This window comes from Dendrobates tinctorius, unplaced genomic scaffold (genome assembly GCF_039654945.1).
Source record: "Dendrobates tinctorius isolate UK_male_01 unplaced genomic scaffold, ASM3965494v1 ptg000017l, whole genome shotgun sequence".
Taxonomy (NCBI): domain Eukaryota; kingdom Metazoa; phylum Chordata; class Amphibia; order Anura; family Dendrobatidae; genus Dendrobates; species Dendrobates tinctorius.
In genome coordinates, this window is record NW_027361685.1 from 14,173,143 (window position 1) to 14,200,073 (window position 26,931).

Below are 26,931 nucleotides of genomic sequence, written 5' to 3' on the forward strand. Positions count from 1 at the left end.
CGCCAGGGAGGACACTGCGGACCGCTGCATTAGGCGGCCCAACTGCGCCCCCTGCCAGCTGCGCCCGGGGCAACTGCCCCGGCTGCCCCCCCAGATACGCCCCTGATCCTTGGGATATGGACAGCAGAGAAGATAGTGCCTTCTGGTGGACATCTTTTGAGCTGCCAGTTGACCACGAACAGTGCTCCGAATACATTGTGTCTGCAAACTATTCCAGCTAGATCTGCATTCAAATAGCTAAATGGCGCTCCTTCCCTTCTGAACACTGCCATGTGCCCAGACAGTAGTCTACAACCGTATGTAGGGCATAGTGCGAAGCTGGAAAATAATTTGTAAGATCCATTTGTTTTCTATTATCCTTTGTGAAGAATTCCAAACTTACCACCACATAAAGTGACACATGTCAGATATTAATAATGGGGCCTGATTAGGAACTACTGAAACAATCAAACTCCACAGTCTCCATCAGTAATAAATGAGCAGCTAGTGGCGAAACCTCTCTGGTGTAATTAACGTATGGGTTTCGGAGACTTCACAATCTAAACTATCGTAAGCTCCAATATTTTCTGTCAGATGAGTTTCAAGAAGAAATATTCGGCATTTAAAAAGAACTGTGTATAAGGCCGATTTCACACGTCCTGATATTTCCGGTACCAGAGATGTCCATTGTGTGTAATACTGGTGGCACACGTGTGACAACCATGTGCAGCATCAGTACCACATGGATGGCCGACACAGAAGAAGCGCTACAGTAAGCGCTGTTCCACGGTGGCGGGTGCTGAAGATGCTCTCATCATTCTCCTCTGCTCTGCTGGCGGGGAGAATGATGAGAGTTAGTCAGAATGATGACAGCAGGTGGGGGCTTTTGGGACTATTACTCCCATCAACCTACACCTGCTGCTAAAAACAGTGACAGCAGGAGCGGATGATGGGAGTATTCCTCACCCATCGCCTGCACTATAACTAAATAAATGAATGAAAAAAATGGCGTGGGTTCCCTTGTATTTTCTATAACCAGTCTGGCAAAACTCACAACTGGGGGCTGCAACCCTCAGCTGTCAGCTTCAGCAAGGCTGGTTATCAAAAATAGAGGGGTCCCAAAACAGTTTTTTTTAATTATTTAAATAAATAATTAAAAAGCCGCGTGGGGTCCCCCCCCATTTTTGACATCCAGCCTTGCTAAAGCTGACAACTGGGGGCTGGTATTCTCAGGCTTGTAAGGGTCCATGGATATTGACCCCTTGCCTAAAAATAGCAGCCCGCAGCTGCCCAGAAAAGGCACATCTATTAGATGCGCCAATTCTGGCGCTTTGCCCGGTTCTTCCCACTTGCCCTGTAGTGATGTCAATTGGGGTTCATATTTGTGGGGTTGATGTCACCCTTGTATTGTCAGGTGACATCAAGCCCATGGCTTAGTAATAGAGAGACATCTATAAGACACCTATCCATTACTAATCCTATAGTTATATGGTAAATAAAAACACAGCCAGTCTTTTATTAGAAATAAAACAAAACACAGGGCAAGTGGGAAGAGCATGGCAAAGCGTTGGAATTGGCGCTTCTAATAGGTGTGCCTTTTCTGGACAGCTGCGGGATAGTAATTGTTTAATCTGTATTTGTAGCTTTCAATTAATAAGATTCTCATGCTTCGGGGTGGGGTTGTGGGAGTGGTTGTGGGAGTGGCTGTGTGCGGGGACTTATGTTGTGCTCTGCGTACATATTCATCTGTATTGGCTTATGACACTGATCCTTCAGTGACCTGCCCCCTATTTTACATAAAAAAATTACATCCAGAAAAATGTCACCGGTGATGGAGGGGCCTGCACAGTACCATCTATAAGTAAGAGATAGATGCTACTGGATAGGCGCCGCCAGTGTCATTTGTAAATTTTTTTTCTAAGCCTCAAAATAGCCACAATATTATAGACTGTTGTGAATTCGCTTTCTGGTCTCCCTCTGGTTATTACTGAAGGTAGTGGAGCTAGGCAGATCGACAGAGGGGCTGCGAGTTCTCTTTCTGGGCTCCCTCTGGTGGTTACTGGAGGTAATGGAGCTGATCTGATTGACAAAGGCTTGCCACCTGATATTGATGATGACGATTGGAGATCTGGGGTTTCAGATTGTGATTTAAGACAACCGACTCCTCTATCCCTGCTGGTGATTTGCTTCCTGTTCCTCCTGAGGTCTGATTTCTCCAGCTCTGTCCCTACATTTTCAGCTAAGTGGTTTATTTGCTATTCTGTTTGCATTTGATCTGGTTTTGTCTATCTCTTCTTGGTGCGGGTCAGCCAGCTCCGGCTGGGGCTGTGCTGAATCACCGCCCATATGTTACTGCTTGTGCCAGTTTGTTTTATCCCGTTAGATTGGTATATTCTGAAAGCAGAGCAAAAAGAGACCAGAGTGCTGATATAGTGGGGGGCGAAGTAGTGTGACTTCAGTGTTTTTTGCATCAGACGTGTTGGACTTTTTGCAGGGTTTTTTTGCGTGATTGCAGACAGTGCCTTTCCTATCGTGTCCTGTCTGGTCAGTGTGGGTCCCCTCATTTGCTCAGTCTATTTTCCTGCCTGTGTTTGTGTTTTCATCTTCTCTCACCGACAATATATGTTTGGGGGCTATCTATTCCTTTGGGGTCTGCTCTGGGGCAGTTTAGATTTCCCCTTTCTTGCTTTAGGCTTAGTTAGCTCTACAGCTGTGCCAAGGCGTCTAGGATCATCGTTGGTACGCTCCACGGCTACTGCTAGTTGTGTGGATAGGATCAGGGGTCTGCAATCCGCTTAGGTACCAACCTCTCTGGTTTTCTGTGGCTTAGCCTGGACCTGCTCTCCTCCTCGGTGACCCATTCATAACAGAATCACCAGCCCAACTGTAGACTCTAGTGTACTCCAAAAAAGGAAGGAATTTAAAAAAAAAAAAAAAAGTGTCAGGATTTTTTTTAATATATTTTTTCCTCTTTTTTCTGGGGCTGCAGGAGGAGATTTTTTTTTCTCTAAATGGAGACTAAGCAATTGTTTGATCGCGTTGAGCAGCTCGCTGCTGAAGTGCGAGTAATTTCTGCCTATCTCGCTCATTCATCTGCTGTTGAACCAAAAATCCCTACTCCTGATGTTTTTTGGGGATCGGTCTAAATTTTTGAATTTTAAGAATAATTGTAAACTATTTTTTGCTTTGAAACCTAACTCATCGGGGAGCTCGGTGCAGCAGGTTAAAATTGTCATTTCCCTGCTGCGTGGTGATCCCCAGGATTGGGCCTTTTCTTTGAAACCGGAGATCTTATTCTGGCTAATGTGGACGCGCTTTTTCAAGCCTTGGGTGTTATGATTGAGTCACCATAGGAGGCAAAAATAGAAATGCTAGCTAAGTCCAGAAAACCAGAGAAGTTGGCAGCTATCGGATTGCAGACCCCTGAACCTATCAACACAACTAGCAGTAGCCGTGGGGGGCTCCTACGATGCCCTAGGCCCCTCGATCACAGCCGGAGGACTACATAGCCTAAAGACAGAAAGGGAAATCTAAACTGCCCCAGAGCAGGCCCCAAAGCAAAAGGCAGCCCCCCACATATAATGACGGTGAAGCAAGAAGAAAGAACAAAACACAGACAGAAAGATAGACTGAGCAAAGATGGGGCCCAAGCTAGCTTAGATAGGAAAGGACAGGAAGGCTGCTGTCTGCAATCCGTGAAAAAACCTATGAAAATAAGAGCCAACAAACTGACAGTAAAAAAGGCCCTGAAGACGCTAGGCTTCAAAAAAGGCTATGTCAGTACTCAGGACTATTCTGAAGACAGAGCAACAGGCAAAAGGAGATTCAGCTCACCCCAGCAGGGAATGGCAGAATCCAGAAAAGCAAGGAAAACAAAACACTAATGCAAAAAGGCAAAGCAGAAATCTTAGCTTTAGATGAGCAGGAATCAGACTGTTTTCCTAGAAGTCCACAGAGAAATCACCCGCAGGCCAGAAGGGCGTCGGCAGCCTTATATCCAGTCATTAACTCCACTCAGCCAGTCATCATCATCAGCTGTGTTTTTTCTGTGGAGACGCCTCTCATACTATTTCTGTCCACCCTAAACGAGAAAAGCGTTTTGCTCACGCATTTGCGGTGGGAAATGTACAGCCTAAGTTTCTTTTGGCGATTACCCTGATCTGCTCCTTGTCTACATTTTCTGCTAAGGCTTTTGTAGATTCAGGAGCAGCTTCGAATCTGATGTATTTGGACTTTGCTAAACGTTGTGGTTTTCCCATGATACCCCTGCGGACTCCTATCCCTTTGAGGGGTATTGATGCTACTCCTTTGGCGGGGAATAAACCCCAGTTTTGGACCCAGGTGATATTGCGGGTCGCCCCGGACCACCAAGAAAATTGTAAATTTTTGGTGCTGCACAATTTGCATGATACTATTGTTCTGGGTTTTCCTTGCTTGCAAACTCATAATCCTGTTTTAGATTGGAAATCTGTGTCTGTGGTGAGTTGGGGTTGTCAATGTGTTCTTAGGGACACTCCTGTTTTCTCCACCTCTCTCCAGTCTCATGATATTCCTGACTATTTGGCAGATTTTTCTGATGTATTTAGTGAGAGTAAGTCTGCGTCTTTGCCTCCTCATAGGAGTTATGACTGTGCAATTGAGTTAATGCCCAGGTGTAAATTTCCCAAGGGTCGGCTTTTCAATTTATCGGTACCAGAACATGATGCTATGCGATCTTATATCAAGGAGTAGTTGGAGAAGGGTCATATTAGACCATCCTCTTCACCTTTAGGTGCTGGGTTTTTTTTTGTGGCCAAGAAAGATGGTTCATTAAGGCCATGTATTGACTATCGTTCCCTTAACAAAATCACTGTTAAATATCAGTACCCTAGATGTACGGTACATTCTGGTATCAAATCAGTACCCGTTACCCCTGATTACTGATTTATTTTCCAGAGTTAAAAGTGTCTGTTGGTTTACCAAGCTTGACCTCAGGGGGGCGTATAATCTTATTCACATCAAGCACGGGGATGAATGAAAGATGGCGTTTAATACTCCGGAGGGACATTTTGAGTACCTGGTGATGCCTTTTGGGCTCACTAATGCCCCTTCTGTCTTTCAATCTTTTATGAACGATATTTTCCGGGACTTTGTGGATAAGTTTTTGATCATTTATCTTGATGATATTTTGATCTTTTCCAGTGATTGGGATTCTCAAAATCCGTAAGACAGTGTGGAACATATCCGGACTGTGTTCCGGATTTTGAGGGAAAATTCTCTGTATGTTAAGGGATCGAAGTGTCTTTTTGGTGTACAGAGGATTTCATTTTTGGGATTCATTTTGTCCCTGTCTGCTATTGAAATGGATCCGGCCAAGATACAGGCCATTTATGATTGGGTTCAGCCCACTTCTTTGAAGGCTCTCCAGAAGTTTTTGGGTTTTGCTAATTTCTACCGTAAATTTATAAGTAATTTTTCTGGTATTGTTAAACCACTGACTGATTTGACCAAAAAGGGCGCTGATGTGGTGAATTGGTCTCCAGAGGCACTCGGAATTTCAGGAGCTTAAGCGGAGATTCACTTCTGCTCCGGTTCTACGGCAACCTGATGTCTCACTCCCATTTCAGGTGGAGGTAGATGCTTCTGAGATTGGTGCAGGAGCCGTTTTGTCCCAAAAAGATCTGGTGACTTCTAAGGTGCCTTCTTTTCTCAAAAATTCTCCCCATCTGAACGCAACTATGATGTGGGGAATCGGAAATTGTTGGCCATGAAATGGGCATTTGAAGAGTGGAGACATTGGTTGGAGGGAGCTAGACATCAAGTTGTGGTCTTCACCGACCACAAGAATTTGATTTATCTTGAATCAGCCAAACGCTTGAATCCTAGACAGGCTAGGTGGGCCTTGTTTTTCACGCGTTTTAATTTTGTGGTCTCTTTTCTTCCGGGCACTAAGAATGTTAAGGCGGACGCCCTTTCCAGGAGTTTCTTTGCGGATTCTCTTGATGTGACCGAACCTACTACCATTCTAAATGAGGGTGTAATTCTTTCCGCTATTTCACCTGATTTGAGATGTGCCCTGGAGGAATTTCAGGAGGACAAACCTGAACGTTGCCCTAAGGGAAAATTGTATGTCCTGACCAGTGGAGGAAAAGAGTAATGTCTGAAATTCATTGCTCCGCGTTGGCTGGTCATCCAGGTATTTTTGGTACCAGAGATTTGGTGAGTCGGTCTTTTTGGAGGCCTGCCTTATCTCATGATGTCAGGAATTTTGTGCAGTCCTTTGGGACTTGTTCTCGGTCCAAGCCCTGTTCTCGTTCTAGTGGGTTGTTGATGTCCTTGCCGGTGCCCAGGAGGCCATGGACCCATATTTCAATGGATTTTATTTCTGATCTTCCTGTCTCTCAGAGAATGACTGTTATCTGGGTGATTTGTGATAGATTTTCTAAGATGGTCCATCTTGTACCACTCCCAAAGTTGCCATCTTCTTCTGAGTTGGTGCCCTTGTTTTTACAACAGGTGGTTCGGTTGCACGGGATTCCTGAGAACATTGTGTCAGACAGAGGAATCCAGTTTGTTTCCAGATTTTGGAGAGCTTTTTGTTCCAAACTGGGAATTCAGTTATCTTTCTCCTCTGCATTTCATCCTAAGACCAATGGGCAGACTGAGAGAACAAACCAGACTTTGGAGTCCTATTTGAGATGTTTCATATCTGCTGATCAGGATGACTAGGTCTCATTTTTGCCCTTGGCCAAATTCGCGCTAAACAATAGAGCTGGTTCTGCCAATTTGATGTCGCCCTTTTTCTGTAACTTTGGGTTTTATCCTCGATTTTCTTCAGGGCAAGTGGAATCTTCGGCCTGCCCAAGTGTGGACACTGTGGTAGAGAGAATGCAGCAGATTTGGGACCAAGTGGTGGATAAGTTGTCCCACTCTCAGGAAAGAGCCCAACGGTTTTCCAACCGGCATAGGACCATTGGTCCCCGGTTTAATATGGGTGATCTGGCTTGTTTGTCTTCAAAGAATATTCCCATGAAGGTTGCGCCTCCAAAATTCAAGCCAAGATTCATTGGACCTTATAAGATTTTGGAGATCATTAATCCCGTTTCTTTCCAATTGGCTCTTCCAGTTACGTTTAAGATCCGTAACGTGTTTCATAAATCTTTGTTGAAGAGGTTTGTGGAGCCAGTAGTTCCTATGGCGGCGCCTCCTGACCCTGTATTGGTTAAAGGCAATTTGGAGTATGAGGTAGAGAAAATATTGGATTCTCGTTTGGCTAGACGGAGACTCCAGTACTTGGTCAAATGGAAGGGCTATGGCCAGGAGGATAATTCTTGGGTCTCTGCTTCTGACATTCATGCCGAAAGATTGGTTCGTGCTTTTCACCGGGCCCATCCTGATGGGCCTGGTGGCGTAGATGAGTGTTCGGTGACCCCTCCTCAAGGGGGGGTACTGTTGTGAATTCGCTTTCTGGCCTCCCTCTGGATATTACTGAAGGTAGTGGAGCTGGTCAGATCAACAGAGGGGTTGCGAGTTCTCTTTCTGGGCTCCCTCTGGAGCTGACTTGATCTGATTGACAGAGGCTTGCCACCTGATAATGATGATGACGATTGAAGATCTGGGGTTTCAGATTGGGATTTAAGACAGCCGACTCCCTCTATCCCTGCTGGTGATTTGCTTCCTGTTCCTCCTGAGGTCTGATTTCTCCAGCTCTGTCCCTGCATTTTCAGCTAAGTGGCTTATTTGCTATTCTGTTTGCATTTGATCTGGTTTTGTCTATCTCTTCTTGGTGCGGGTCAGCCAGCTCCGGCTGGGGCTGTGCTGAATCACCGCCCATATGTTACTGCTTGTGCCAGTTTGTTTTATCCCATTAGATTGGTCTCTTTTTGCTCTGCTTTCAGAATATACCAGAGTGCTGATATAGTGGGGGGCGAAGTTGTGTGACTTCAGTATTTTTTGCATCAGACGTTTTGCAGGGTTTTTTGCATGATTGCAGACAGTGTCTTTCCTTTCCTGTCCTGTCTAGTTAGTGTGGGTCCAATCGTTTGCTCAGTCTATTTTTCCTACCTGCGTTTGTGTTTTCATCTTGTCTCACCAACAATATATGTTTGGTGGCTATCTATTCCTTTGGGGTCTGCTCTGGGGCAGTTTAGATTTCCCCTTTCTTGCTTTAGGCTTATTTAGCTCTCCGGCTATGCCGAGGCATCTAGGATCATCGTAGCTACGCTCCATGGCTACTGCTAGTTGTGGGGATAGGATCAGGGGTCTGCAATCTGCTTAGTGACCACCCTCTCTGGTTTTCTGTGGCTTAGCCTGGACCTGCTCTCCTCCTCGGTGACCCATTCATAACAATAGGCATTATCAACAATAATATCAACACTATTATTGTATCAGGTACAAAGTGCTGCAGTGCAAAAGTAAAGAAGGATAAAGTGCATGGTTTTCACCGAGATAAACAGTGTGCTGCCAGGGTCCCATGGACCTGATCCTTATTACAGGTCCATTGTAGTTATATGCCCCCATGATGTGTTTGCACTATTAGCACTTTATCACACAGTGATTGTGGCGCTGGTTTCTGTATAGCACCTTTGTCACTAAAGCACTTTGGTTATAACACTCTTCACATTTGCACAATGCAGCACTTTCCGTTTTTGTGATTTCATAAATATATACATTTTTTGATATTTGATTCACTATATTAACAATGATAGGGGCAGTTTATATAATGTGCTTTTATACTGACAGTGTGTATTAGGATTTTTCTATTCTACCTTTTCAGTTAGCCATTAAAAGGTATGCTCTGGGGCTGAGGTATGCTACTGAGGACTCTCAATCCTGAATATTTTTCTATCTACTGGCTAACACGGTACAAAGATATACATCTTTCCTGTATCTATTCTATTGTGAATATTGTGGCTTTATTTACTGTAATACATTTTTCAGATATTTTCCAAACGTGCTCCAGTTTGATTCAGCTGCATTCAGTTTTTATTTATTATAATTCAATAACAATTTTTTTAATATTATCATTATGTTTTTCCTGTAGTTTATCACAATCCTCCTTGAAATTACCGTATTTTTGGACCATAAAATGCATCTAGGTTTTAGAGGAAGAAATTAGGAAAAAAAATTGAAGCAAAAATTTGGTCAATTCTGTACTTAATATCCCCTATCCTGGTATATATGGTCCCCTCAGCCTCATCCTGATACACATGGCCCCCTCATCCCTATCCTGGCATGCATGGCCACCTCATCCCTATCCTTGCATGCATGACCACCTCATCCCTATCCTGGTATGCTTGGATCCCTCATCCCTACCCTGGTATGCATGCCGCCTCATCCCTATCCTGGTACGCAGGGCCCCCCCATTTCATCCTAGTATGCATGCCGCCTCATCCCTATCCTGGTATGCAGGGCCCCCATCTCGACCTAGTATTCATGGTCCCATCCCTATCCTGGTATGCAGGGATCCATCTCATCCTGGTATGCAGGGCACCATCTCGTCCTGGTATGCAGGGCCCCATTCTTGTAAGTGGCCCCCACCACCATTCCTATCCTGGTATGCAGGGCCCCATCCCTATCCTGGTATGCAGGGTCCCATCCCGTCCTGGTATGCAGGGCCCCATCCTTATAAGTGGCCCCCACCCCATTCCTATCCTGGTATGAATGATCCCATCCCTATCCTGGAATGCATAGTCCCATCTCATCCTGGTATGCATGGCCCCATCTTGCCCTGGTATGCATGGCCACATCTCGCCCTGGTATGCTTGGCCACATCTCAACCGGTTATGCAGGGCCCCATCCTTATAAGTGGCCCCCACCACCATTCCTGTCCTGGTATGCAGGGTCCCATCCCTATCATGGTATGCATGGTCCCATCTCGTCCTGGCATGCAGGGCCCCATCCTTATAAGTGGCCCCCACCCCCATTCCTATCCTGGTATGAATGATCCCATCCCTATCCTGGTATGCAGGGTTCCATCCCTATCATGGTATGCATGGTCCCATCTCGTCCTGGTATGCAGGGCCCCATCCTTATAAGTGGCCCCCACCCCCATTCCTATCCTGGTAGACATGGCCCCATCATTAAAAAAACAAAAACAAATCATTACACTTACCTAACCGGCGCTCCCTTGCAGCGTCCTGCTACGGTGCCAGCAACTGCTATTTGCTTGTAACCAGCGCTGATAACAGTGAGTATTCATGAATATTCATTTCTCTTAAGTAGCGGCACACGTGACCGGAAGCAGGAAGCTGGTGGCTGACACTGCGCGCTACTGAAGAGCAATGAATACTCACTGCCCTTTGCGTACACAGTCCTGGCAGCTGGGCTCTGCTTGTGAGCAGCACATGATGTCCCTGCCATGCACTGCTTACAAGCACAAAGCAGTTGCTGGCACCGGAGCTGGACACTGAGAGGGAGCGCGGGGTAGGTAAGTGTAATGGTTTGCTTTTTAATGTTTTCTGATGCGGCCATGCATACCAGGATAGGGATGGGGATGGGGGTCAATTATAAGGATGGGGCCATGCATGCCAGGACCGGGGTTGGAGGCTAATCATATCAAGATACTATTATTAAAGAGAAATGAATATTCATTGCCCTCCAAACCCATGGGCGTGGAATGCAGTGAATATTCATTTCTCTTTAGCAGCGAGAAGAGGAGTTAGCCGTAGTCACCGGCTCCAGCCTCATGTGACTCGCTGCTCCGCCGATGCCGTTCTCCCACCTCCCCACCACAGCCAGAGCTGGTACATCCGGACTATAAGACGCACCCCCCCATTTTCCTCCATATTTTTGAAGGAAAAAAGGCGTCTTATAGTCCAAAAAATAAGGTAGTTTTAACACAAATTGAAAAGTCAGGATAAAGGGAAACTCTGTTATTGTACACACTTATAATTCACACTTGGCCTCACTGCACATTTACTGTTGCCGCTCATAAAAGCAAAGTTTGACCAGAAAGACTGGACCTGGTCTTGTAGGGACCATGAGACATTCAGCAGCACAGAAGGGAGAGAAGGGAGATTCATCCGATAAGATCTCAGGGATCTAGGAAGCCAACAGCATCCTTACCCTCCGCTTACTCTTACAGACCCATCATACTTTTCTTCAAGCGATTTTCTATCTTGTCAGAACATTCTATGTACGCTGTCATTTGGCTTTATAGTTACAGATCTGGGCAGGTAACGGTCAGCGTCTCCTAATTCAGCTCGTATGTTCTCTAGAAAAGGGCTTTCACTGCCCAAAGTCATTTGAACAGTTTTGGGTGGAGGAGAATGTTGTGGTCTAGAGGCAAAATGGTGATCATGGTAATACGGCCAGACTACACCACCGATAAAGCAGCCACAGCCGGTGACTGAGAGGAATCTGTGACCTCTCTGCATTCAGTGGTTACTACTCACCTGGGTAGTCATATGTGGGAATCTCCTCTTTACACCACTCATCACCCCTCACATATGTCTCTGTAGTATTAATATGGGTCAGATCTTCACCCTGAAACAAATATTGTAAAAGTCACAGACAGATGGAGAAGTCCCATCTATGATCAGCTCTAATCCTGCCATCTCCACCGCTCTCATTACACAAGTATAAAACATATAATACTGGTGGATAAAACAAGACTGAGCACAAGACCTTCACAGCCGTCTACACATCATAGGGGAGATCTCCTGACACCTTCTCTCCATCTACCTGGTGATCCTGAGGAGCACTGGGATCTTTTTGGTTACAGTCCTGTGGAAGAAGAGGACGGGGACATCTCTCTGGTGTTGTCCTCTTACTGGATAGATGTGGAGGAAACACATACAGGGACTGAATTCATTCTCTGCATACAGCTAATTATAGGCCGTGTGTATTTAGTCCTGTCTATTACCTGGTGATGTGAGGGGCTGGGGAACCTCCATTATGACGTTCTTGTACAGATCTCTGTGTCCTTCTAAATACTCCCACTCCTCCGTGGAGAAATAGACAGCGACATCCTGACACCTTATAGGAACCTGACACATACAATGATACCGTCATCCCCCGATCCCTTCATAGTGTTACTGTATAATGTCCCAGCATTCCCAGCAGTGTCACCTCTCCAGTCAGCAGCTCAATCATCTTGTAGAGGAGTTCTAGGATCTTCTGGTCATTGATGTCCTCATGGATCAGGGGGTGAGGTGGAGACCCCGTGATTGGGCTCAGGGGTCTTCCACATCCCTCAGACACAGGGTCCTGACAGCGATCACTAGAGGTCTTCTTCACCACTGTGTAATCCTGGTTATGGAGAGACACATTAATAAATCTCACTACAGACATTTCCAGAGTCCTCACCTCGCCAGTTCTGTCCATCTGTTATTCCCATAGATAATGATGTAATGTGACGTCATCAGACTCTCTCACCTCTCCAGTGAGATGGAAGAGGATCTCTAGGGTGAGGTGTAACATCCTCTCCACCATCTTGTCTCTGTCCATATCCATCCTTGATGGGTAAATCAGGAAAATTCTCTTCTGTAGAAGATCTTCACTGAGAGGATCCGATATTGTAGAGACCTGAATGAGAAGAAGATGAGCCGATGTAACATCATAAGAATCCTGTGTAATAATACACTTACTGGAGATAATAAGGGAAACATATGAGGAGATTTATTATCTTACAGGGTTTAGTTTTCTTCCCTGACATCTACTAATAAAACTTATATATTTAGGCCACAGACAACAAGCAGTTTCCTCCTCGGAGTCGGCAGCTGAACACGTTCCTCATAGACTCATCTTCCATAACGCTAATTCTCGTCTCATTACCGACACTGGAATCGGCATTAGCAATACTGCAGGAGATATTCATTACACGTGACATGAGAAATAACTCCTTCATGATGAGGACGACATCTTCATCTTCTACTGCGGCTCTAGAGACAGATGTGGCCAGAGTCGGTCACTGCCTCCATCCCCACCGGCCGTCTATATGAAGGTTTCCCGTCTTCCCCGCACTGGAATCTTCTATCACGTTAGATCTCAGCTCTGAGTCACACAGAAGTTTGAGGCTTTTAGAAAAGATTTTTAGTTTACACAAACACAACGGACAGAAATGATCTGATCCCAAAGTCTCCATGTACAGTGATTTATGGGGTTTATTTCTGGCCTTAGACTTTCCTATATTACAAGAAAAACTCCAGAAAAAGCCGATATTAAAATGTTTCTAAAGAAAAATTGGCTCCAACAATTCTTGTAAGAAGAAAAAAAACATGGAAAAAGCAGAAGACCCCTGTACATTTTATTATATTTCAACAAGTGAAACATTTATTAAAAAGAAATGAATCTTTTTGGTCCCCAGAACATAGATGTACACCGCAGGGACGGCACAGATGAGGCTGCAACAAATCCCTGACAGTTTAACCACTTGCTGCTGTGAAAAGCAAACATGGCATCTAAGAAGGTGTGACAGAGTTTGGCTGAATGCCCCCCACCTCCAAGTACTCGATAGTATGGGGCGGCCTAGTTACTCCGATACTTACATGCCTAATAATGGGGTCTGGGCTGCAATGCATGAAGGTCTATTAGGCCGGGCCAGAGGCAGCGTCCAATAAGTTACCTTATAACGCCCCCATACACATTAGACTAAAGTTCCAGGAAAGCAATGATTTTGGGGGGTTTGGCCGACCATATAATGTATTTGGGGGCCTCCCGACAGATGATGTCAGGGCAGAGAAGGATCCGGCATCCTGAATTTCAGAGGATAATCCGTTTGTTCTTCCTGTAGATAATCCCACTCTAGAGGAGTCTGGAGGCGACTCTCTCATACAGACCACAGGAAAGCTGGAATATTTGTGTGTATGGGGGAGTCGGGAGAGATAGCCGTCTGCCAAATGACCGATCAGCCAACTCTGATCTCATGTGTATGGGGCCGTTAGTATTACACTGACAGGCAGTGATGATACACGGCACTACAGTAGTACAGGGCATCACCGGAGCCATCAGAGGCTTGTATGTTGTATGATCGCACTGATCAGAGGGGTTTAAAAAAGGTTTAAAGTAGAAAAAAATATCACAGTTTCAGCAACAAGAAATATCCATCACTATATGGAAAGCAGAGTCACTGCACAATGTTAGTTACGTCACGTCCATAACTACTTTATTATACTCTATTATCCTGTACACAGCGGAGTAGATAGAAATCACAGATTCCACAGCAATAGCTGGAATTGGGCCCTCCAACGTAAAGAAAAAAAAATCTATCTATATAAACGGTTCAAAAAAATAAAGGGAACACTTAAACAACAGAATATAACTCCAACTAAATCAAACTTCTGTGAAATCAAACTGTCCACTTAGGAAGCAACACTGATTGACAATCAATTTCACATGCTGTTGTGCAAATGGAATAGACAACAGATGGAAATTATTGGCAATTATCAAGACACCCTCAATAAAGGAGTGGTTCTGCAGGTGGGGACCACAGACCTCATCTCAGTACCAATGCTTTCTGGCTGATGTTTTGGTCACTTTTGAATGTTGGCTGTGCTTTCTTACTCGTGGCAACATGAGACGGACTCTACAACCCACACAAGTGGCTCAGGTAGTGCAGCTCATCCAGGATGGCACATCAATGCGAGCTGTGGCAAGAAGGTTTGCTGTGTCAGTCAGCGTAGTGTCCAGAGGCTGGAGGTGCTACCAGGAGACAGGTCAGTACACAAGGAGATGTGGAGGGAGCCGTATGAGGGCAACAACCCAGCAGCAGGACCGCTACCTCCACCTTTATGCAAGGAGGAACAGGAGGAGCACTGCCAGAGCCCTGCAAAATGATCTTCAGCAGGACACAAATGTTCATGTGTCTGCACAAACGGTTACAAAACGACTCCATGAGGATGGTCTGAGGGCCCGACGTCCACAGATGGGGGTTGTGCTCACAGCCCAACACCGTACAGGATGCTTGGCATTTCCCACAGAACACCAGGATAGGCAAATTCGCCACTGGCGCCCTGTGTTCTTCACAGATGGAAGCAGGTTCACACTGAGCACATGTGACAGCCGTGACAGAGTCTGGAGACGCCGTGGAGAGCGATCTGCTGCCTGCAACATCCTTCAGCATGACCGGTTTGGCAGAGGTCAGTAATGGTGTGGAGTGGCATTTCTTTGGAGGCCACATGATGTTGGGCTGTGAGCACAACCCCCATGGAGACACAATTGTGCCTTTACCTGGAGATAAATTCCCAGTGGGGGCAATTTCCAAAATGCAATAACTTAAGTGGGGAATTCAGCTCTTTTCACACTTAAGGGATCTGTATATGGAGTCTACAAACTACAGTGGGGAAAATAAGGATTTGTTACGCGGCCAATTTTGGGGTAAAGTCACATTTTTGTGAGGAAAAAAAGTACAATTGTCATTTTTTGCTTCCACATTGCTTAAATGCCTGTCACACTGTCCGAATTCAGATATTATCCTGTCAGAAAGGAGAATACAGGGAGTGAAAGGGTTAATAGGACTCACAGGAGGAACCGGCCCAGAAAGCAGAAGATGCAGCGAGTGTCTGCCACATATATGACTGCTCTGTGTGCACAGGACCTGTGATGAGGTCACAGGAGGGGAGGAGTCAGAGGTCACATGATCAGGGGCCTCAGTGTGTGCAGGACTCAGTGTGCTGGAGCGCTCCCGATAATCAGCTGCGTGTGTCGCGCTGTGTGATAGTCACAGCACCTGCATGGAGAGCGACACATGCAGCTGATTATCGGGAGCGCTCCAGGGATCCGGGCCTTCACTAGACCCCTGTACAGCTGTATAATGAGGCCCAGGCTTTATAGTGAAGGGAAAGGAGTGAGGACCTGTGCCCAGGAGCTACAGTCTGAGGAAAGAGCTAAAAAACCTTCACTAGACCCCTGTACAGCTGTATAGTGAGGCCCAGGCTTTATAGTGAAGGGACAGGAGTGAGGGCCTGTGCCCAGGAGCTACAGTCTGAGGAAAGGGCTAAAAAGCCTTCACTAGACCCCTGTACAGCTGTATAATGAGGCCCAGGCTTTATAGTGAAGGGACAGGAGTGAGGGCCTGTTCCCAGGAGCTACAGACTGAGGAAAGAGCTAAAAAGCCTTCACTAGACCCCTGTACAGCTGTATAATGAGGCCCAGGCTTTATAGTGAAGGGACAGGAGTGAGGGCCTGTTCCTAGGAGCTACGGACTGAGGAAAGGGCTAAAAAGCCTTCACTAGACCCCTGTACAGCTGTATAATGAGGACCAGGCTTTATAGTGAAGGGACAGGAGTGAGGGCCTGTTCCCAGGAGCTACAGTCTGAGGAAAGGGCTAAAAAGCATTCACTAGACCCCTGTACAGCTGTATAATGAGGACCAGGCTTTATAGTGAAGGGACAGGAGTGAGGGCCTGTGCCCAGGAGCTACAGTCTGAGGAAAGGGCTAAAAAGCCTTCACTAGACCCCTGTACAGCTGTATAATGAGGCCCAGGCTTTATAGTGAAGGGAAAGGAGTGAGGACCTGTTCCCAGGAGCTAGACTGAGGAAAGAGCTAAAAAAAAACCTTCACTAGACCCCTGTACAGCTGTATAGTGAGGCCCAGGCTTTAAAGTGAAGGGACAGGAGTGAGGGCCTGTGCCCAGGAGCTACGGACTGAGGAAAGGGCTAAAAAGCCTTCACTAGACTCCTGTACAGCTGTATAAAGAGGACCAGGCTTTATAGTGAAGGGACAGGAGTGAGGGCCTGTTCCCAGGAGCTACAGTCTGAGGAAAGGGCTAAAAAGCCTTCACTAGACCCCTGTACAGCTGTATAATGAGGCCCAGGCTTTATAGTGAAGGGACAGGAGTGAGGGCCAGTGCCCAGGAGCTACAGACTGAGGAAAGAGCTAAAAAAACCTTCACTAGACCCCTGTACAGCTGTATAATGAGGCCCAGGCTTTATAGTGAAGGGACAGGAGTGAGGACCTGTTCCCAGGAGCTACAGACTGAGGAAAGAGCTAAAAAACCTTCACTAGACCCCTGTACAGCTGTATAATGAGGCTCAGGCTTTATAGTGAAGGGACAGGAGTGAGGACCTGTTCCCAGGAGCTACAGTCTGAGGAAAGGGCTAAAAAGCCTTCACTAGACCCCTGTACAGCTGTATAATGAGGCCCAGGATTTATAGTGAAGGGACAGGAGTGAGGGCCTGTGCCCAGGAGCTACAGTCTGAGGAAAGAGCTAAAAAGCCTTCACTAGACCCCTGTACAGCTGTATAATGAGGCAAAGGCTTTATAGTGAAGGGACAGGAGTGAGGGCCTGTGCCCAGGAGCTACAGTCTGAGGAAAGGGCTAAAAAGCCTTCACTAGACCCCTGTACAGCTGTATAATGAAGCCCAGGCTTTATAGTGAAGGGACAGGAGTGAGGGCCTGTGCCCAGGAGCTACAGACCGAGGAAAGGGCTAAAAAGCCTTCACTAGACCCCTGTACAGCTGTATAATGAGGCCCAGGCTTTATAGTGAAGGGACAGGAGTGAGGGCCTGTGCCCAGGAGCTACAGTCTGAGGAAAGAGCTAAAAAGCCTTCACTAGACCCCTGTACAGCTGTATAATGAGGCCCAGGCTTTATAGTGAAGGGACAGGAGGGCCTGTTCCCAGGAGCTACAGTCTGAGGAAAGGGCTAAAAAGCCTTCACTAGACCCCTGTACAGCTGTATAATGAGGCCCAGGCTTTATAGTGAAGGGACTGGAGTGAGGGCCTGTGCCCAGGAGCTACAGTCTGAGGAAAGGGCTAAAAAGCCTTCACTAGACCCCTGTACAGCTGTATAATGAGGCCCAGGCTTTATAGTGAAGGGACAGGAGTGAGGGCCTGTTCCCAGGAGCTACAGTGTGAGGAAAGGGCTAAAAAGCCTTCACTAGACCCCTGTACAGCTGTATAATGAGGCCCAGGCTTTATAGTGAAGGGACAGGAGGGAGAAAAGTGGGGAAAGGAGCCAGAAGAGCCGGACTGCCCATCACTAACCTGCAGAGCCGCACTCCACATATATGGCTGCTCTGTGCACAGGACCTGTGATGAGGTCACAGGAGGGGAGGAGTCAGGGGCCTCAGTGTGTGACGGATGAGGGGAAGTTTATGTGTGGGGTCAGGAGGGGTTTACAGGGTGCATGTAGCAGAGCCGAGTGTGTACGAGGTGTACGGAGCGGAGACGTCTGTGTACGAGGTGTACGGAGCGGAGCCGCGTGTGTACGAGGTGTACGGAGCGGAGCCGTGTGTGTACGAGGTGTTCGGAGCGGAGCCGTGTGTGTACGAGGTGTACGGAGCGGAGCTGCGTGTGTACGAGGTGAAATGTTTTAGACTCAAATTTTTCTATTTCACAGAGAGTAAAATGGAGCCACAATTTACACAGAAATTTCTCCATAAACCTGAGGTCAGGAATGACTGCACACGGCCGGGCTCCAATGGGGAGAGTCACTGTTTTGCTTTTTGGAGCACTAATTTGGCAGTCCTCGCTTGTGGGGGCCAGTTGTAAAGCCCCCGATGTTTGTGGACAACGTACGACCCCCTAAAGTTACCCCATTTCAGACACTGTGCTCATCAGGGAAGTCATCTATGGGTGTAATGGGCATTTTTATCTTACAGGTGTCACTGATTTCTTTACTACTTGGCTGTGAAGATAATATTACGTGTTCCGAGGTGCAGCGAGTGGTTCAGCTCAAGGACATCTGAGTGGGCTCCTAACCAGATGTTATGATGGTGCCTCACATGCCTTGTCAGTGCCTCTCTTCTCACTATGGTCACTGCAGCTTCCCAGTGGGTCGACCTCCCAGGGCTGTGGGGTACTCGGTACCGGGCCCTATGAGCTTCAATGGGAGATGTCACGGCAGCTGAGACCCGGCCCGTGGCCCTGCGCGCCCATTGTAAAAGGAGTTGTTGCAGTGTGCTTAGAGTGATGAAAGTTTATGAGTGATTCGTGACGCCACCTGTGGTGTTTGGCAATAGAGATGTAAGCCGACGCTGCAGACAGATCCTCTGGGACAGATAGTGTGGTGCAGCAGTGATGTTATAGCCCTCCACAGGCAGGGCTGTAGTCCCAGGGCAGTGTAGAGACGCGTTGCAGGAATGGTGCAGTGTAGGCACAGGGAAGCGGTGCCAGGTGTGTGTGACGCGGGAATGATTGGAGGACACCAGGGCATGTAGTTCCAAAGCTTTACTCACAGTCTGTTGTACAAACAGGTGCCTGCCTCCGTGCCGTGTCCTCCAGGTCAGGGACTCAGTCAACCTCCAGGCCAGATGGAATACTCCTTTCCAACACTCCGCCCACATGTACCTTTCTGAATGTCTCCTCTTATAGCGCCTTTAAATGAAGTACTCCTAGTACTGAGTTACACTGGAGTTCCTCCTGTCCGATGTTCTTATGAACTCTACTTGTACGGCAGACAGCTGTAGCCTGCTTCGGGGACTCCTTGCTACTAAGTCCCGGCTCACTATCCAGTTGCTGTTGTGCCCCCAAGTCTTGTGTGGGAATAAAGCGGTCACTCCTTCTATTCCTCCGGTGTCTGCTGCAGGACCATTAGTGTTGTGAGTTCATTCTCCTCTTCACCTTTGATGTCTGATGAACTCCCTCTGCTGGTGAAGAGAGGTAATGAAATTGAATGGGATGGGAAGAACCTGTCATCTGAACAGGCGGAGTGTGATTGGACATCTGGAATTTCTGAGTGGATATAAGGCAGCCGACGCCCTGCAGGGTGGCTGTGATCCTTTCTGCTCTGAGCTCTTGCATCCAGTTTTAGTTCCTGTCTACTAAAAGCTAAGTTTTTGCCCTGCTATTATTCCATGAGATTTTGTCTGGTTTCCTTAGTGTTTATATTCAGCCAGTCCTGGTTGGGACTGGCTGAATTCCATTTTTGTCTCTGATCAGTTTATCTCTTTGCTCTGTTTTCAGAATATACCTGAGTGCTGATATAGTGGTTTTGAAGTCTAGCGACTTCAGGGCCTTTTTCCCTATCAGACGGTTGGGACATTTTTGGTAGGGTTTTTTGCGGATTGCAGACAGCATCTTTTCTGTCCTGTCCTATCTAGTTAGTTGGGCCCCATCATTTGCTCAGCCTGTCTTTCTGTCTGTGTTTTCATCTGTATTTCACCGACAATACATGTTGGGGGCTGTCTATTGCTTTGGGGTCTGCTCTGGGGCAGTTTAGATTTCCCCTTTCCTTCTTTAGGCTTATGTAGTTCTCCGGCTGTGACGAGGGGTCTAGGGCACAGTAGGAACCCCCCACGGCTACTGTTAGTTATGGTGTATAGGATCAGGGGTCTGCAATCCGATAGCTATCAACCTCCCCGGTTTTCTGGACTTAGCTTGTATTTTTGTTTTCTCCTCCTCCGGTGACTCATTCATAATAGAATCACCAGCCATACCGCAGATTCTAGGGTACTCAATAGCAGGAAAGAATTGTAAAAAAAAAAAAAAAAAATGTGTCAGATTTTTTTTTTTTGTGTATATTTTTTCCTCTATTTCTCTGAGGCCGTAGGGGGAATTTTTTCTCAATGGAGATTAAGCAATTGTCTGATCGTGTGGAGCAGCTTACTGCTGAAGTGCGGGGAATTTCCACCTATCTTGCTCATTCACATGCTGCTGAACCAAAGATCCCTACTCCTGATGTGTTTTTTGGGGATCGGTCTAAATTTCTGAATTGTAAGAATAATTGTAAATTATTTTTTGCCTTGAAGCCTAACTCATCGGGGAACTCCGCGCAGCAGGTTAAAATTGTCATCTCTTTGCTGCGCGGCGATCCCCAGGATTGGGCGTTTTCTTTGAAACCTGATGATCCTATTCTTACTAATGTGAACACATTTTTTCAAGCCTTGGGGTTGTTGTATGATGAACCTAATGCTATTGATCAGGCTGAAAAGGCCCTGTTGGTATTGAGCCAGGGTCAGGATTCTGCAGAGTTGTACTGTCAAAAATTCCGAAAGTGGGCGGCCCTCACTACCTGGAATGATGGTGCCTTGGCAGCTCTCTTTCGAAAGGGTTTGTCAGAAACCGTAAAAGATACTATGGTGGGATTTCCTGTTCCTTCTGGTCTTGTCGATTCTATGTCATTAGCCATTCAGGTTGATCGGCGTTTGCGTGAACGCAAAACTGCACGAGAGGTGTTGCCACCTGTTGAACAAATGTCTGAACCTATGCAATGTGATAGAGTTTTGTCTAGGGCGCAATGTCAGGAGTTCAGAAGGCGTAATAAGCTGTGTTTTTTCTGTGGAGATGCCTCTCATATTATTTCTGTCTGCCCTAAATGAGAGAAACGTTTTGCACACACATTTGCTGTGGGTGGTGTTCAACCTAAGTTTCTTCTGGCAATTACTCTGATCTGCTCCCTGTCCACATTTTCCGCTAAGGCTTTTGTGGATTCGGGAGCAGCTCTGAACCTGATGGACTTGGATTTTGCTAAACATTGTGGGTTTCCTATGACACCTCTGTGGACGCCTATCCCTTTGAGGGGGATTGATGCTACTCCTTTGGCGAAGAATAAACCTCAGTTTTGGTCCCAGGTCGTAATGCGGGTCGCCCCAGACCATCAAGAAAATTGCAGATTTTTGGTGTTGCATAATTTGCATGATACCCTCATTCTGGGGTTTCCCTGGTTGCAAATCCATAATCCAGTTTTGGATTGGAAATCTTTATCTCTGGTGAGTTGGGGTTGTAGGTGTGCCCTTAGTGACGCTCCTGTTTTCTCCACCTCTCCCCAGTCGCATGATGTTCCTGACTACTGACTATTTGGCTGATTTTTATGATGTATTTAGTGAGAATGAGTCTGCGTCTTTGCCTCCTCATAGGAGTTAGGACTGTGCAATTGAGCTGAGCCCTGGGTGTAAATTTCCCAAGGGTCGACTTTTCAATTTATCAGTACCCGAGCACGAGGCTATGCGATCCTATATTAAGGAGTCGTTGGAGAAGGGTCATATTAGACCATCCTCTTCACCCTTAGGTGCTGGGTTTTTTTTTGTGGCCAAGAAAGATGGTTCATTAAGGCCTTGTATTGACTATCGTTCCCTCAACAAAATTACGGTTAAATATCAGTATCCGTTACCCCTGATTTCTGATCTATTCTCCAGAGTTAAAGGTGCTTGCTGGTTTACCAAGCTTGACCTCAGGGGGGCGTATAATCTTATTCGCATTAAGCAGGGGGATGAATGGAAGATGGCATTTAATACTCCGGAGGGACATTTTGAGTACCTGGTGATGCCTTTTGGGCTCACTAATGCCCCTTCTGTCTTCCAGTGCTTCATGAATGATATTTTCCGAGACTTTGTGGATAAATTTTTGATCATCTATCTGGATGATATTTTGATCTTTTCCAAGGATTGGGACTCTCATGTGGAACATGTTCGGACTGTGTTCCGGATTTTGAGGGAGAATTCCCTTTATGTCAAGGGATCGAAATGCCTTTTTGGTGTACAGAAGATTTCATTTTTGGGATTTATTTTGTCTCCATCAACTATTGAAATGGACCCGGCCAAGGTACAGGCCATTTATGATTGGGTTCAGCCCACTTCTTTGAAGGCCCTCCAGAAGTTTTTGGGTTTTGCTAATTTTTATCGTAAATTTATAGCTAATTTTTCTGGTATTGCCAAACCATTGACTGATTTGACTAAGAAGGGGGCTGATGTGCTGAATTGGTCTCCGGAGGCTGTTTCTTCTTTTCAGGAGCTGAAGCAAAGGTTCACTTCTGCTCCGGTTTTGCGGCAACCTGATGTCTCACTCCCGTTTCAGGTAGAGGTGGACGCTTCTGAGATTGGTGCAGGAGCTGTTTTGTCCCAAAAAGATCCTGTAACATCTAAAATGAATCCCTGTGCTTTCTTTTCCCGAAAGTTCTCCCCATCCGAACGTAACTATGATGTGGGGAATCGGGAACTGATAGCCATGAAATGGGCATTTGGGGAGTGGAGACATTGGTTGGAGGGAGCTAAACATCAAGTCGTGGTCCTTACTGACCACAAGAATTTGATTTACCTGGAGTCGGCCAAACGCTTGAATCCTAGACAGGCTGTTTTTCACACATTTTGATTTTGTGGTCTCTTTTCTTCCGGGCACTAAGAATGTCAAGGCAGACGCTCTCTCTAGGAGTTTCTTTGCTGATTCTCCTATTGTGACCAAGCCTGCTACCATCTTAGGTGAGGGGGTAGTTCTTTCTGCCATCTCGCCCAATTTGAGACGTGTTCTGGAAGAGTTTCAGGAGGACAAACCTGAGCGTTGTCCTATTGGAAAATTGTATGTTTCTGACCAGTGGAGAAAGAGAGTGATGTCTGAGGTTCATTGCTCCGCATTGGCTGGTCATTCAGGTATTTTTGGTACTAGAAGTTTGGTGAGTCGGTCTTTTTGGTGGCCCGCCTTGTCTCGTGATGTCAGGAATTTTGTGTAGTCCTGTGGGACTTGCTCCCGGTCTAAACCTTGTTCTCGCTCTAGTGGGTTGTTGATGCCTTTGCCGGTGCCCCGGAGGCCATGGACCCATATTTCAATGGATTTTATCTCTGATATGCCTGTTTCTCAGAGAATGACTTATTTGGGTGATTTGTGATAGATTCTCTAAGATGGTCCATCTTGTACCACTCCCTAAGTTGCCATCTTGCTCAGAGTTGGTGCCCTTGTTTTTGCAACAGGTGGTTCGCTTGCACGGGATTCCTGAGAACATTGTATCTGACAGAGGAGTTCAGTTTGTTTCTAGATTTTGGAGGACTTTCTGTTCCAAGCTGGGAATTCAATTGTCCTTCTCCTCTGCGTTTCACCCTCAGACCAATGGGCAGACGGAGAGAACAAACCAGACTTTGGAGTCGTATATGAGATGTTTTATTTCTGCTGATCAGGATGATTGGGTTTCATTTTTGCCCTTGGCCGAATTTGCTTTAACCCCTTCACCCCCAAGGGTGGTTTGCACGTTCATGACCGGGCCAATTTTTACAATTCTGACCACTGTACCTTTATGAGGTCATAACTCTCGAACGCTTCCATGGATCCCGGTGATTCTGACATTGTTTTCTCGTGACATATTGTACTTCATGTTAGTGGTAAAATTTCATTCAAATAACTTGCGTTTATTTGTGAGAAAAACGGAAATTTGGCGAAAATTTTGAAAATTTCGCAATTTTCCAACTTTGAATTGTTATGCCCTTAAATCACAGAGATAAGGCACACAAAAAACTTGATAACTAACATTTCCCACATGTTTACTTTACATCAGCACAATTTTGGAACCAAAATTTTTTTTTGTTAGGAAGTTATAAGGGTTAAAAGTTGACCAGCGATTTCTCATTTTTACAACACCATTTTATTTTTAGGACCACATCACATTTGAAGCCACTTTGAGGGGTCTATATGATAGAAAATACACAAAAGTGACACCATTCTAAAAACTGCACCCCTTAAGGTGCTCAAAACCACATTCAAGAAGTTTATTAACCCTTTAGGTGCGTCACAGGAATTTTTTTGAATATTTAAAAAAAAATGAACATCTAACTTTTTTTCATAAAAAAAATACTTCAGGTTCAATTTTTTTTATTTTACCAAGGGTAACAGGAGAAATTGAACTGCAAAAGTTATTGTGCAATTTGTCCTGAGTACGCAGATACCTGATATGTGGGGGGGAACGACTGTTTCGGCGCATGGCAGAGCTCAGAATGGAAGGAGCGCCGTTTGACTTTTTCAATGCAAAATTGGCTGGAATTCAGATTGGACGCCATGTCACGTTTGGAGAGTCCCTGATGTACCTAAACAGTGGAAACCCCCTACAAGTGACCCCATTTTGGAAACTAGACCCCCCAAGGAACTTATCTAGATATGTGGTGAGAACTTTGAACCCACAAGGGCTTTACAGAAGTTTATAACGTACAGCGGTACAATTAAAAAATCATATTTTTTCCACAAAAATGATCTTTTCACCCCAATTTTTATTTTCCCAAGGGTAACAGGACCCTAAAAGTTATTGTGCAATTTGTCCTGAGTACGCTGATACCCCACATGTGGGGGTAAACCACTATTTGGGCGCATGGCAGAGCTCGGAAGGGAAGCAGCGCCATTTGACGTTTTTGGCTGGAATTGAGATCGGACACCATGTCGCGTTTGGAAAACCCCTGATGTACCAAAACAGTGGAAACCCCCCACAAATGACACCATTTTGGAAACTAGACCCCCTAAGGAACTTATCTAGATGTGTGGTGAGAACTTTGAACCCCCATGGGCTTCACAGAAGTTTATAACATAAAGCCATACAATTAAAAAATCATATTTTTTAAACAAAAATGATCTTTTCACCCTCAATTCTTATTTTTCCAAGGGTAACAGGACCCTAAAAGTTATTGTGCAATTTGTCCTGAGTACGCTGATACCCCACATGTGGGGGTAAACCACTATTTGGGCGCATGGCAGAGCTCGGAAGGGAAGCAGCGCCATTTGACGTTTTTGGCTGGAATTGAGATCGGACACCATGTCGCGTTTGGAAAACCCCTGATGTACCAAAACAGTGGAAACCCCCACAAATGACACCATTTTGGAAACTAGACACCCTAAGGAACTTATCTAGATGTGTGGTGAGAACTTTGAACCCCCATGGGCTTCACAGAAGTTTATAACATAAAGCCATACAATTAAAAAATCATATTTTTTCCACAAAAATGATCTTTTCACCCTCAATTCTTATTTTTCCAAGGGTAACAGGACCCTAAAAGTTATTGTGCAATTTGTCCTGAGTACGCTGATACCCCACATGTGGGGGTAAACCACTATTTGGGGGCATGGCAGAGCTCGGAAGGGAAGCAGCGCCATTTGACGTTTTTGGCTGGAATTGAGATCGGACACCATGTCGCGTTTGGAAAACTCCTGATGTACCAAAACAGTGGAACCCCCCACAAATGACACCATTTTGGAAACTAGACCCCCCATGGAACTTATCTAGATGTGTGGTGAGCACTTTGACCCCCCCAGTGCTTCACAGAAGTTTACAACGCCCGGGCGTGAAAATAAAAAATTCGTATTTTTTCCACAAACATGATCTTTTAGTCACCATTTTTTTATTTTCCCAAGGGTACCAGGAGAAATTGGACCCCAAAAGTTGTTGTCCAATTTGTCCTGAGTATGCTGATACCCCATATGTGGGAGAAAACTACTGTATGGGCACACGTCGGGGCTCGGAAGGGAAGTAGTGACGTTTTGGAATGCAGACTTTGATGGAATGGTCTGCGGGTGTGATATTGCCTTTGGAGAGCCCCTAATGTACCTAAACAGTGGAAACCCCCCACAAATGACACCATTTTGTAAACTAGACCCCCCAAGGAACTTATCTAGATGTGTGGTGAGCACTTTGACCCCCCCAGTGCTTCACAGAAGTTTACAACGCCCGGGCGTGAAAATAAAAAATTCGTATTTTTTCCACAAACATGATCTTTTAGTCACCATTTTTTTTATTTTCCCAAGGGTACCAGGAGAAATTGGACCCCAAAAGTTGTTTTCCAATTTGTCCTGAGTACGCTGCTACCCCATATGTGGGAGAAAACTACTGTATGGGCACACGTCAGGGCTCGGAAGGGAAGTAGTGACGTTTTGGAATGCAGACTTTGATGGAATGGTCTGCGGGTGTCATGTTGCCTTTGGAGAGCCCCTAATGTACCTAAACAGTGGAAACCCCCCACAAATGACACCATTTTGTAAACTAGACCCCCCAAGGAACTTATCTAGATGTGTGGTGAGCACTTTGACCCCCCCAGTGCTTCACAGAAGTTTACAACGCCCGGGCGTGAAAATAAAAAATTCGTATTTTTTCCACAAACATGATCTTTTAGTCACCATTTTTTTTATTTTCCCAAGGGTACCAGGAGAAATTGGACCCCAAAAGTTGTTGTCCAATTTGTCCTGAGTACGCTGACACCCCATATGTGGGAGAAAACTACTGTATGGACACACGTCGGGGCTCGGAAGGGAAGCAGTGACGTTTTGGAACGCAGACTTTGATGGAATGGTCTGCGGTTGTCATGTGCGTTTGGAGAGCCCCTGATGTACCTAAACTATTGAAACTCCCCACA

At 46.0% G+C, this 26,931-nt stretch overlaps 1 protein-coding gene across 1 annotated transcript in view; it reads right to left on the bottom strand.

The window, feature by feature from the left end:
- Positions 1–26,931, bottom strand: part of LOC141082449 (gastrula zinc finger protein XlCGF66.1-like) — a 533,652-nt gene that overhangs the window by 330,134 nt on the left and 176,587 nt on the right. Inside the window, exons 2-3 of the mRNA XM_073566391.1 lie at positions 12,031–12,210; positions 11,825–11,948 (exon numbers count right to left, since the gene is read on the bottom strand). Coding sequence (XP_073422492.1) covers positions 11,825–11,948; positions 12,031–12,210 — 304 coding nt within the window. The remainder of the gene's footprint in view (positions 1–11,824; positions 11,949–12,030; positions 12,211–26,931) is intronic.